The sequence below is a fragment of the Tenebrio molitor genome, chromosome 5 (genome assembly GCF_963966145.1).
Source record: "Tenebrio molitor chromosome 5, icTenMoli1.1, whole genome shotgun sequence".
In the NCBI taxonomy this organism is placed as follows: Eukaryota; Metazoa; Arthropoda; class Insecta; order Coleoptera; family Tenebrionidae; genus Tenebrio; species Tenebrio molitor.
Window position 1 is genome coordinate 15,440,608 of NC_091050.1, and position 13,165 is coordinate 15,453,772.

The 13,165-nt window shown below is 46.1% G+C and overlaps 2 protein-coding genes across 5 annotated transcripts in view; both read left to right on the forward strand.

Moving 5' to 3' along the window:
- The window catches only part of Tet (Ten-Eleven Translocation (TET) family protein), a 29,414-nt gene extending 19,875 nt beyond the window's left edge, over positions 1-9,539 (forward strand). Inside the window, exons 3-9 of one of the 2 annotated variants that reach the window (XM_069046855.1) lie at positions 129-200; positions 4,240-4,446; positions 4,785-4,854; positions 4,906-6,018; positions 6,069-6,208; positions 6,259-6,995; positions 7,063-9,539. In XM_069046855.1, coding sequence (XP_068902956.1) covers positions 129-200; positions 4,240-4,446; positions 4,785-4,854; positions 4,906-6,018; positions 6,069-6,208; positions 6,259-6,995; positions 7,063-7,987 — 3,264 coding nt within the window. In that variant the 3' untranslated portion in view covers positions 7,988-9,539. The remainder of the gene's footprint in view (positions 1-128; positions 201-4,239; positions 4,447-4,784; positions 4,855-4,905; positions 6,019-6,068; positions 6,209-6,258; positions 6,996-7,062) is intronic. The other variant, XM_069046856.1, reaches the window with a different exon arrangement.
- A 532-nt stretch (positions 9,540-10,071) lies between these two features.
- ko (Stork-head domain-containing protein knockout) overlaps positions 10,072-13,165 on the forward strand; it is a 31,746-nt gene continuing 28,652 nt past the window's right edge. The window contains exon 1 of one of the 3 annotated variants that reach the window (XM_069047042.1): positions 10,072-10,267. The gene's annotated coding sequence lies outside the window, so the exon portion shown is untranslated. Of the gene's footprint in view, positions 10,268-11,844; positions 11,941-11,996; positions 12,140-13,165 lie in introns of those variants that run through there. The other 2 variants (XM_069047044.1, XM_069047045.1) reach the window with 2 other exon arrangements.

The window sequence follows — 13,165 nt, forward strand, 5'->3', positions numbered from 1 at the left end:
TAGTTTTTTTTTTTGACTCACCGCCACCCATCGCTGCTCGCGCGCTATTTTTAGGTAGGGATTTTTTCCACCCCCTTATTTTTTTATGATTTTGTTTTTATTTATTTTTCGTTTTTATTTTGTTTTAGAATCTGTACGGAGATGCGAGTTACCTTCGTGGAGAGTCAAGACGCGGACGGGGAAAGGGACGAGGTGCTGGGGTAGGTTGCAACTTTGAGCCCTACGACTGGATATAAACACATGACTCACTCAAATTATTGGTGGTGATTTATTGCATTTTATTCGGACGCACGCCACTGCCGGATCAATAGTTCATATCCTCATCGGAGCTAGTCGGATTAGTTTCTGGCCACGCGAGATGTGCGACGTGGCGGCCATCGCGGAATTATCAATTAAAAACGCTAATTCCGGCGGAAAATAATTTGAGCGAGGGCATATTGTAATTTTATGCATTAACACTGGAAGACGTGATTACGCCGCGATTTGGCACTATAGGTGGAGGGGCAATTTGTTTTTAATCAAAATTTTCAGTGCGACTGCAATCAGCCCCGAGCTCTCGCTCGATGTTATTAAAAACCTTATCAAAGCTGTACGAGAGAATAATTTTGTGATGAGCTGTACACGGTAATTGTAAATTTTGTAGAAAATGTGTTCGAGCATCGAGCATGCGCCCCACATTAATCAATACTCACACTGGGTACGAACATCATACAACGAAATGACGATAAATACGCTTCTAAATGTACCTACAGGGGTTGCGTTTTGCTTGATGGCTCGACTTCGTCGATGCCGATCGGGTCAAAGACGACCCGGACCCGACCGGACCACCCGGAAACGCCACGCGACCCCAAACAAATAATCTACCTGGCGCTGTTTACACTTCCGCCAAATCGGCCATTTTGCGCAAAAAAATCGCTCCCCTCGGAACACAATCTGCAAACTAGTTTTCCGAAAAACTCCTCCAGGACTGTACACCCCTGAACGAAACACTACGACCCGTTCAAACGGCAAACGATTCAATAAAGTGTCCAGTGGCGTAGGACTTCCGCACTGCGACCATCGGCCCTTTATTACCAACAACTCCTCCTGCGCGTCCATTATCACGGATTCGCTGTCCTTTTATGTAGATACCATGATATTTTCGTGATTCATGGGTGGTGCGAAGGTTCGTGAAAAAAAAAAAAATCATAAATATCGCGCTTATGAATTTATGGGGGTTTTTATTAATGATAATTCCTTTTCTTATCGCGGCGATTCCATTCGGGGATTATTCAGTAGCGTAGCCGTTGGGTCAAGGGTCTCGACACCTCGCATCTCGACCGACCGTTCCAGATCAATTTGAAAATCAAATTTTCGTACCGAATTTGCGGTTTGGCGAATTAATTTTTGAAACGATATCGACAAAATAAATGATTTTGTGTTTGCAAACATTGGCAATCTGTGTTGGTTGCGATAACAAAATGGGAAAGTCTCATAGTAGATTACTGTTCGTGGAGTGAATAGAACAGATGAGCTTCAATGAATATTCATTCATGGTGACAGTTGTTGAGGGAGTTCACACCTGGAAAAAGATGTATGCAAACAATTAAGTAATTAATAAATTAATTAAACACTCACCGGTGCGCTATACAAAATGTTTTCGTTATGTGTTGTAATCACGACAACAGACAGATGGTTTTAAGTTAGACAGCAATTCTACTTTAGAATTGTAAGACTGTCTTTTGTGTACAATTATATATAAAAAAATAAAGAAAAGAATAAGTCTCATAATTGTGATACCAAAAAGAAAAAAAAATATTGGAAGAATGATGGGGCCATGTTGAAAATAAACTATAATTGATTTTTTTCGTTTCGCGGGTTTATTTAAATTAGAAAAAAAACTTGTTTTCATTTTATTATGGTGTCGGCTAAAATGACATGTGTATACTCCAATTTTTTTTTTAAATCAATTGTCAAAGTGTTGTCATGTTGGTATAAACCACTGGTTATTTGATAGTTATTAGATTGGCAACGTAAAATGTCAACTATATGTCAGTCATTTTGATGTAAAGGCGCTTGCGCTATTGAAGGCGCAATTACATTTAAATAAAAATACAAAGTTAAAAGAGTTTTCGAAAACAAGGATCTAACACAACGAGAAAAATTGGCAATGATTAGATTACGTGAAGAAATGCAGACAGAAAAACCGACCATGCTAAATTGCAGTAAAGATGCACACATCATATTAGAGGTATTTTCTTTTAATATATGGGTTCGTCACTGCGAGGAACTGATTAGAGAGGACTGGAAAAAATTGATGGGAAATCTACCAATTGAGGACATTCCTCTTCCGCAGAAGCATATTCGGAAGACGATTGGGGGTTAGATTCTGAAAATGAATAGGTAAACTGCTTATATAACCCATTAAATAAATTCCCATTTTCCTGTAGGTATATGTTAAGTTGCACTTTTTAGTGTGATTATCGTCTTTATTTCTTGTCTTTTGGTATAAAATTTGGTTACACCTGAAACTTTTCTGACATTTGAAAATTACTGATATAACCTCAAACCTGATCTAGGGAGATTTTACGATAGAGGTGTCCCGAAACGAAAGGTTTTAGGGTGGTACAGCCTGGTCTTTGAGGGAATTTTGACATTGACAATTGATTTTAAAAAAAATTGGACTATACCTACTCACCAAATTTGAATTCAATCGGTTAAATAAATTAACATTTTAAATAGCGTAGTTTCGAGAAAAACTCGTTTCTTCGATCTTTAAAAAAATCTACTTGAAAAAAAAAGTATTTAAATCTCTAGATTGGAGCGGTTCCTACGATCGTTAATTTTGTTTTGATTTGTAACTTTTTGCAAGATTGATTTCTAAAGTTTTCAGAGTCCTAATTCAATAAAGCAAATCCCTGGACAAAGAGACAGAAATACTGTTTTCGCTTCGGGAAAATAAACGCGGCTCTAATCACAGATCCCACCTGAATATCCCACGACAAATCTGTCGTCAGCTAAAAATGATAAAAACACACAAAGAGCAAAACCCCTGAAGCCCCGTTCACGCTCACGCCGCCGTTGCAATTCCAAATTGGGTCTAGCACTTTGTCAATTCGTGTCATCAGCAAGCCGACTGGCGACGTGAATCCACCTTATCCTGGGGGTTTTCCGCCCACGTAATATTGGTCACGCGACTCGCTACTCGCTACTTCCTGAAACTCGTTTCCGTCATCCTAATTTATTATTCCCTTGAATAGTCGAAAAACCAGTCGAAAATTTCCGTCAGCCGATTGATTTTGCCCCCTCCCGGCGCACGCCAATGCGTGCTCCGTCACCGGATCGGCCGCCAATGGCCACGTCCGACTTTCGCCGTTATCGACGAAAATACCAAAATTCATATTCGACAATATATCATTTTAATTGCTTTGTAAATAATGAAAATCGAGCGAGCTGTGCGTATGTGCCGTGATAACGCGATAACAACTCCAGGTCACTCGGTCCGAATCGGCTGAAAACGGACGTTGCCGAGCCCGCGTTCGAGCTAAGACGTGCGTTCCGCGCGACGCACGCGGAAAAATAAGCGCAGCTTTAGAGGAAGCCAACTTAACTAGGACCGTTATGTAAGGCAAGAGAGGAGGGGCGAATCAACGACAGGAATTTTTAGTCAATGTACAAACTATTCGTGTAGTGTATTATTTTTTTTAAAAACGATTCGTACTGTCCCACAAAGGGGTAAAAAGAAAAAATCGAAAGGGGAGCGAAGGGTTGCGCGATACCGCCGTTTCCATTCATAAAAGTTTACGTAACTAGGAGTAGTAGGAGTAGGCGAGCCGCGTGTGGTTATTTTTTTGGTCGAGTCAAACAGTACTTAACGAAATGAACGTGAGTAGCTTGTAATGTTTTGGCTTAAGTAGGTTCTTATCGAGTATTATTACTATGTTGATAGTAAGTGTGTAGTAAACAAACAGAATCGATAAACTGGCGTGGGTCAATATCGAATCGCGGTCGCGGCGCGGTGGTACCGGAAAAGGTTCTCAGGTACCATTCGTTGTTTACCTGACCCAGTTGCTACCGGAGTGGATGTTCTTCGACGGTCACGCATCGATTGGTTCTGCTTATCGGCGTACAATCTGCGAAATTATTCCGTACATTAGATATAATAATAGTAGTACTGGTGGTACTGGTGGTCGAGGCGGTCTCTCCGTTGGTCCGAATGTTCGTTTCAGTGTTCGACGAATGAAATTGTGTTGTTTGTAGAGTTACCGCGGCCGAAAACCCAGCGGTCCCATCTCTTCAGTACCCTCGGGACCTCCTAGTGGCGTCTCGTCGGAATCGAACGGGAACGTGACGATAATCTCCAATCAACAGCAACCGGCCAGACCTAGTCCTCAACCCACAGCAGCCACCGTTCACATGTTGAAACCCGAACAACAAGCGATACCCGTCCAGCAACAATCACCAATGGTATGTCATTGTGTTTGGAGCGGAGGCAAATGTCGAGAGGACAGAAAGGGAATTGATTTAAGACCATTCGGGGAGGGTGACGGCGCGCTGACCTGCCTCAACGGCGGGGGCGGTATATCTGATCCCGCTCCGGGTGGATTACACAAAATTCCCTCTTTATTGGGGCGCAAACGGAGCAAGGTTGATGCAGACAAGACGGAAGGCACCCCTCCGGGATAGACAACCAAATATACGCCTCAATACTCTCGACACAACAATTCCGCCATTCTCTCCCGAAACGACTGAACTTGTTGCTTCCGATATTTACGTCGTCCTTCACCTTATTATTCTTTTTGCAGACTCCGATGCCTTTTTACGCGGACCCCAACAGGTTTCCGGCGCCCGTCTGGCAGACGGACCCGACGCAAGGTGAGTGTGTCGCCGCCCCCGGCCCGCTCCGGCTCACCCAGACAGTTGCAGCCTGGCCGCAAGGCCAGTTCATCCAGCAGATCCCCGCGGGGACCCAGGCCACGCTCGAGGGCTACCAGCAGTACCCCAACGGCATCTACCAGGCCACCTACCAGCAGCCCACCTTCGAGACCAACACCTTCTACACCGGCGCGGTCCAGGTGCTGACCAACGCGCGGCCCCCCAGCGCCCCCAACCAGCAGGTCCAGCTGACGCCGCGGCCCAACTCCAACTACTCCCACACGCCCAGTCCGGCACCCGCGGCGCAGACCACCGCCAACCGCCAGTACCAGGAGTACAACCCGCAGAATCAAAATTTCGTGTCGCCGGCGACGACTCCGTCGGGGAACGCGGACAGCGTCTCCAGGCCCAGTTCGGTCAACAGCACCGTCAGCAATCCGGCAAACAATCAAAATTTCAACCAGCAGAGCGGTGGTAGCTTCACGTCGGTCTCTTCGGCGGCCTTCAGCCCCAACTCGAACCCGAACTATGCGACGGCGAATTCGGGAAACGCCGAGCCTGGGTATCCACAAGTGAACAGCAGCCCGCAGCTAGCTTCACACAGCTCTAGTGGATACCCAGGCAGTGGACAATACAGCGGAACTAGTCATGAACAGATGTGGCAGACCGACGAGGGACAGATCATCTGGGAGAGGCCGCACGACGATGGTCTGGCTGGCAAGGTCGACCAGCACTTCGACAACCAGTTCGCGGTGCAGGACGACCAGAAGGCGGCGCAAAACGAGGCACAAACCAACGTTACTAGTGAGTTTTCGCAAGCAGACAGGGTAAATTTGAACACTCGAATCAAGACGATGATATTAAGCAAGCAGCAGATGGAAGAGAGCTCGGACGAGAAGAAGATGGAACAACAAAACAACACCGGTCATTTTTTATGGTATAGCCACCACCATCGTTTCAGTAAAGTAAACGATGGTGGTGGCTTCACTACACCCCCCAATTCCTCGACCAAACCGAAGCAAGTCCAAAAACCTCCCAAAATCAAAGCCCAAAACAACAATCCTAGTCCCCAGAAGATGAACGAAAGCGAAATCCCCCGATGCAACTGTTTCAACCACCCCGAACAATTCCCCGCGGAACCGGGAACCTACTACACCCACTTAGGTAACAACCGGTCCCCTCGACTCGACGAAATTCAAAATTCAAACTTGCAGGATGCTCCGACAACTTGATCAACTTGCGCCATGACCTGGAGAACCGAACGGGAGTCACCGGAAGCGCCATCCGCATCGAGAAGATCCGCTACACCGGCAAGGAGGGCAAGACGTCGCAAGGGTGTCCCATCGCCAAATGGGTAAGTCCCTCTGGGGTACCCACGACCCATCGTGATCTCTCCTCCCGCAGATAATCCGGCGATCCGGCGTCGACGAGAAGTACTTGATCATCGTGAAGCACCGCCCCGGCCACTTCTGCCGCTCGGCCTTCATCGTGGTCTGCATCGTGATGTGGGACGGCGTGTTGCAGAACTACGCCGACGAGCTCTACTCCCTCCTGACCGACAAGCTGACCAAGTTCGGGATCGCCACCAAGCGACGGTGCGGCACCAACGAACTGAAGAGCTGCGCCTGTCAAGGTCTGGATCCGGAGACTTGCGGCGCCAGCTTCTCCTTCGGATGCTCCTGGAGCATGTACTACAACGGGTGCAAGTTCACGCGCTCCAAACTCGTGCGCAAGTTTCGTCTGAGCGTCCAGTCCGAAGAGCAAACCATCGAAGACAAACTCCAGAAGCTGGCCTCGCACATCAGTCCGATCTATCAGTGTTTGGCGCCTCAGTCCTTCCGCAATCAATGCTTCTACGAACATATCGCCGCCGACTGCAGATTGGGCCTCAGGCCTGGCAGACCTTTCTCCGGCGTGACCGCCTGCATGGACTTCTGCGCTCACGCTCACAAAGACTCGCAGAACATGATCGACGGGTGCACGGTGGTGGTGACGTTGACCAAGCACAGGAAGCTGCACAAGGCGGACGAGGAGCAGCTACACGTCTTGCCGCTCTACGTGGTCGACAACACCGACGAGTTCGATTCCAAGGAGAACCAACAGGAGAAGATCAGGTCGGGCTGCATCGAAGTGCTGACCAAGTAAGTCTCGCTCCCCAGCGAAGGTCTTTGTCTTTATGTGGTTTTTGGTACGAGGTTGTTGTTTTAGGTACGAGACTGAGATCCGCGCGAATCCCAATCCCGTTCAGTCGTGCAAACGCAACAAGAAGCGCAAAGAGGAGAGCGACTCGTCCGGAGGGAGCTCCACGCCCACCACACCGACCGAGAAACAGATACAAAACGAACAGATAACGAGCACGGTGTTTGACACGCCACCGAACGAATTAAATTGGGGCTACACCAACAACTATTCTTATTACAACTTTCCGTTCCGTTCGAGGAACTATCATTTAGTCAACGAGAATGTTTACAGCTTCAAGACTCAGTACTACAATCAAGACGAGGTGAAGTACGCCAAGAAGAAGCTGTTCGACGACAGCTACGCCGTTCAGACGGCCCCCTGTGATTACGCGATACCTCCACGGCCGGCCGCCGGCTGTTACTCTTCAGGATTCACAAATCTGCCATATTACAACGTTTGCAATCCCTTCGACGACAACTACTCCTTCAGCACGTTGAACAGCCCAGTAGGGAATCTAGTAACGCCATCGAAACTGAACCAAGTACAAACCTTCAGCGACAACGCAGACTGCTTCAGAGACTCCAGCATCGGAGGGGTCGCCATCGCCCTCGAGCACGGCAGCGTCCTGTTCGAGTGCGCCAGACACGAGCTGCACGCCACCACGGCGCTCAAGAAGCCCAACAGGAAGAATCCCACCAGGATATCGCTCGTGTTCTACCAGCATCGCAACCTGAACAAGACCAAGCACGGCTGGGACGAGTACGTCGACAAGATGAGGTTCCACAAGGTGGAGATCGACAAACACCAAGACCGCGGTCCCGCCGAGGTCATGATCAGGTCGCCCACTCTCACCACCATGTCCATGACGACCCTCTTTCCGATGTACCCGTGCATTGTCACGGGGCCGTATCGGGATGTCGTGGCCAAGGCGTTCGGAGGTATGCCATTTTGACAGGATCAGTCGTGAGACTCGCTTCATTTCTTCATTTATTCCCGGGGACTAAATTGATGTTAACAGTGCCTCTATGATCTCAAAAGTCGAGTGTAAATTTCCCACAAGTACAAATATAGTATTCCGTTCTACTAACAATCGAATGTTCGCATTTTTATATTATTATTATTTTATTATTATTTATTGTATTAGCTAATTTATATAATTATTCAATTGTAAATTGTTGATTTAGTGATGATGCGACTGCCATACTTTAAGTGCGGATTTGTTTATATTATTTTATTGTCGTAGTTGTGTTTCCGAGTGAAACGGAGTCGTAGATTTATTTGCCCCCTTTCCCAAGTAGGTATTGTTGGTCCACGCGATCTGCACACGAATCAAAGCCGAAGAAAGAGTGAACGATGATGGATCGGTCCCGGTTCAGTCCTTGCATAAGTGTCCGTTGTTTTAATGTTTGTGAATAGAGATCATTTATTTGGGACGTCTGTTCCGTGATTTTTGCCTTTTGTAACCTTGCTTCACGTTAAAGATATATATTTTTGCCCACACACGTGAACATGGTATTGAAAAATAATGAAGAAAGAAATTCTTTATATTGTGAGAGACAAATTGTACAGATCGAGTAGCACCTCGGTTCGATTCAAATTCAGGTGTGCTGATACAATGCTGTGTGCATTTTACGATATAGGATTTATTCTTTGTAGTGTTGGAAATATATTTTTGACATAAAGAAAGAATATTTATAGTGTTCTTAACATGCCTACAAATAAATTATTGTATAGTGTTAGTCATCAGTCAACTTGATCCTAAAAAGATAATTTTATAATTATGTTAATGATAATAAAAAAACAAATGATGCCAAATATTTTAAGCTAGTTATTAAAAATTCGTAATTTATTATTTATTCAATGAAACCTTTCTTCCAGGCCAGTATAGGCAGCCACGGTTTTTTATGTAAAATAGCATAGCATCTCTTCTAACCTGTAGGGCTTTTCAGACTCGCCGTGGTTTCGTTGGGGAGGGTTTCCTTCCGTGTCTCAGCCGCAACCAAATTCATCGCCCGAAACTTGCCCACTTGACATCTCATCGTCTAACTTTATCGTGCAATAACCTCGTCGAACAGTCACTCCTGCACACGAACAACACTCTCCAACGAAACCGCACAATCATCCACAAAAATCTCTTTTCCATCGTCATTACTATTATTACATTGTACATATATTTTTACACAATTTTTTAGTGAATATTTATGAAATTGATGACCGAAAAGCAATCCTAAATACTGTACATATGCCACTGAGGGGGTTCTTTCATTTTTACTTTCGCTCGTCATTTGTAAAATTGACTGTCACGACAAACCATTAGTTTAACGAAGCAATATTGATCGATTCATATCATATGGAAGTACCCGCTCACCAATATGTCTTTGAGAATGAACAAAATCATTTGTATTTCTAGTTATAGATTTTTTAGTTTAGTATTAAGAAACAAATTAATATGTGTATTGTCTTGTGAATACATTTATATAACATAAATGTCTTTCTTACTTAGACATTTTCGATTTCTTTCACCCGCGACCCGCTCCACCGACCACCTGATTGTTCATCTGGTACCATCGCGTTGCCAAAATCTCTAGTTCTGCGATCCGAGGCGAGATTCTCGATCGATCGATCGATTTCCACAATGCTATTATCACTTTCATCGCACCTTTTGTGCTCGCTCGTGAATCCTCCCTCTTTCTTGCCCTTTTCACCGCGACCCACTTGGGCAACGTCTTAGATCACCGGACCCCCGCAGGCTCCCAAAAGAAAACGTCGCGGCCCAAGGGTGCCTTCAGATAAGGCACCCGCACGCACCGCGACCGTCACCTTCCCGTGGGGTCATTGACAGTTTGCAATTTGCCAGAAAAACACGCGTCCATGCGAACCGCACGGATCGCGACGAGGGCGAAGGGCGCGCCGCGGTGGTCCAAAGGGGGAGCCCCAGGCCGAAATCGCCGCCCGAAAAAATCATCGCCAGTTTCACCACCGCCGTCCAAATGGAAGCAATAGGATCTTAGCGAAACCGGTTACCTGCATAACATTCTCTCAAAAATTATACAGATTCCAATGAGCACTTTGAGCGCTGGCTACGCAAGTCTCCACGACTACCACACCGATTTCTTTAGTCTTGTTTCTACTTTCAAGGATGTAACAGGTGTACGGCTCTGTGCTAGATTTGTTGTTGGTGGCTTGGATTTAACTCGTCGCTTGTTTTGTGAAGATGTTCGCCGCAACTTCGGTAAGTACGGCTTTGTTCTCCCTTCCGGTGGCGGCTTCGGGGGCGGTTTCACGCAAGATTCGGCGCCGGACCGACCTGTTTGTTCATCCGTACCTGCACGCGTGCATTTACGAACCGAATCTTTTCGACGGAGGATCGCTGGGTTTTCGTCAGGACCTCCACGACAATCTGCAGATGGTCCGAGACCTCAAGCTCAACATTGACACATATTCAATTAGCTTATCCCCAAGTGAATCATTTTTCTCGAGCTCTATAAGGACATAATTGAGATGTAAATCACGTACGCGCATATCGCGGATTGCATGCTCTCCATCAACGCTAAAAATGCTAGTCCGAACAGGTGGTAAAAATAGAAGGATGTTCTACCTACGGGTTGCCTTACAACATTCTATTTTTTTGCATTATGCATATACTGGGTCGTTTTTCAGGTTTGCTACCCACGCGCTTTTTTCCTCTTCTTCCTCGTAATCGGTTAAAAATTTATCGAAAGATCAAAAGTGACTCACAGGCCTTCGGCTTCCAACCTCTCGGGTCCACCGAACGTTTTGCTCTTTTCAGAAAGCAGGAGGAAGAAGCGCATATTAATTTTATAGATATTTCACAACACACTTGTCCCAAGAACAAAAGACCTAAAAAGACCTGGGAAGGAGTCTGCATTGATACATTTCCGGTTCGTTTGGAAACGGCATTCAAACCCGTCACGAGTTCCTTCTCATTGAATGCAATTTGAATGGTGTTCATGCACAATCCTCCAAAAAATTAATTACGGATTTTGTGGGCTTCTTTGTTCGTAATTAAGGAAGCCGAAGAAGTGATTGTCTCACCGACACCGGGTGGGTTAAATTGAAAACGAATTTTATCATCGACGAACAATGCAACAGTGATAAAACCCGTTTAAAAGTTAACCCACTGACTGATCCCTTAAGAGGCAAACCTGAACCGCGACAAGCGCGAACGTGATCGATTAATGAAATTTTTTGCCCACGTTCTGAAAAATATCAAAGTGCACGCACAAATTTTTCGCAAGATAAGAGAGGCAGTCGTGACGATAAATTCGGCGAAAAATTGGGACCGGTGATGCAATCCAAAACTGCGAGACGAGGAGTCATGAAAAGTGAAGGTTGGCCGAAAGTTAAATAATCCCAATGTTTTCCGCCACATTAATTTCGAACAAATGGTAATGGACTTCCACCTGTACTGCTGCAGACAAACCCACACCTGTACGAGACATTTAAATTTAAATTTGAAGACATCTGTTGGGAGCTCTTCCGTGGCCCACAAACTATTTTGGATCGAGTGCCGCCAGACAAAAATACAAGGATCGATCGAGGGAAACCCCTCGCGACTCTTGAATCTTTCATGAAAAACAACACCCTCAAGCCTTGCGAAGACTAAACGGAGCCCACCTTATCGATCGGGCATCCTGTCTGGATGTGAAACTATTTTGAGAAAACCGGAGGGAGATTTATTTTTATTTGGTTAATCCGGCCGCTCCTCCCGTCCGATCCGGAGCAGACCTCCTTCACGTTCAATTGGCAATTTCGTCACGTGTCCCCCACGAGGGGAGAAGTCTGCTCCTTGGGCTCAGTGATTAATCGGAATGCGTGGAGATCGGACGTGGGTGGCGGTCGTATCGGTGGAAACTAGTGTGTGAAAATTTTGCAACGCCATTAGTACGTTTTCCAATTAAGAAAGAGGGAAATAAAAGCGCGTGTGGGTTCGTATCGGGCAGTAAAAGTAAAATCGACGTTAAATTAAAACACAACAAACGGAGAGACTCCGCTCTACGCAGAAATCGAGTGTAGCCCTAACCAATCGTTCGATTGCGGATTGTTATGATATATTATCCCGCTTCTGAATAACAATGAAGAGGTAACAAGATGGAGGCCGTCGACCTTTGCGTCCGTTTGCACCTTTTCGTTAATTCCCGATTAATCCGGCGATTTCTTGGCCGCGGGCCGATCCCAATTAGAAGAAGAAATTGAATCGCACAATACCGAATTTGATTATCGCCTCGAAATCTGCGTCAAATCCGTAACAATGGAGCCGGGGCTCGTTTTCCCACAAGACAACCTAATTCGATTTTAATTTGGGCAACGGTTCTCGTCTTGGTTTCAGCGCGGTCAAGAGGTTACCACTCGATCATTAATAATCGTCCATTGTTCTGCATTACGCCTCTGTAACAGCCGATGAAGAAATCTTACCTTGAAAAGCGTCAAGTTCAGACGACGGTTGATCACTTTCGTTCGAATTCGTCGAGTGAGACTCGCTTTCCCAACGGAAGACCGGAAGTGCCATCCGACATGCGAGGTCGGTACCCACGCTCTTCGAGAATTTCCGCACTTCCGGCCTTGAGGGGAGCTCTTTTAACCCCTTGGCGGCCGCCGAACCGTAGTGAGATGCGAGCGGAGGCCACGCCCACCACGTGCGTCCGTTATTCCCACAATTTTCGGTATGCTCGATTTCTCCTCTCTAATTTATTTAAATTCGGGAAAAATCGCGCCGACTAATTGTCGCCTAGAGATGGTATTTGCGTGGCATCAATTAATTTTCACGTCCATTAGGCGGCAGCGCCGTAAAATTCTGCTGAAAGATCCAGACCGGCGAGTGATACTGTACCGTTCCCTAATGAGCCCAATTAAGACTAATTAACGAACACATCGGCTCGTTACCATAATTACAGCCAAAAGAAATCTTCTGGGTCGCGACCTTACCGGGAAAAATTGGGTGCCAACCGCGGACACCAGTTGGGCGCCACAATCAACACCGACAAAGAGCACGTACGCGCAACTCTCGTTAATATTCACGGTGCGAAGCGACCTTAACGACAACGATTTTTTAGGTAATGCGTTACCTAATCCGTGATCATCGCGTCATTTTTATCCGAACGCGTGAGCA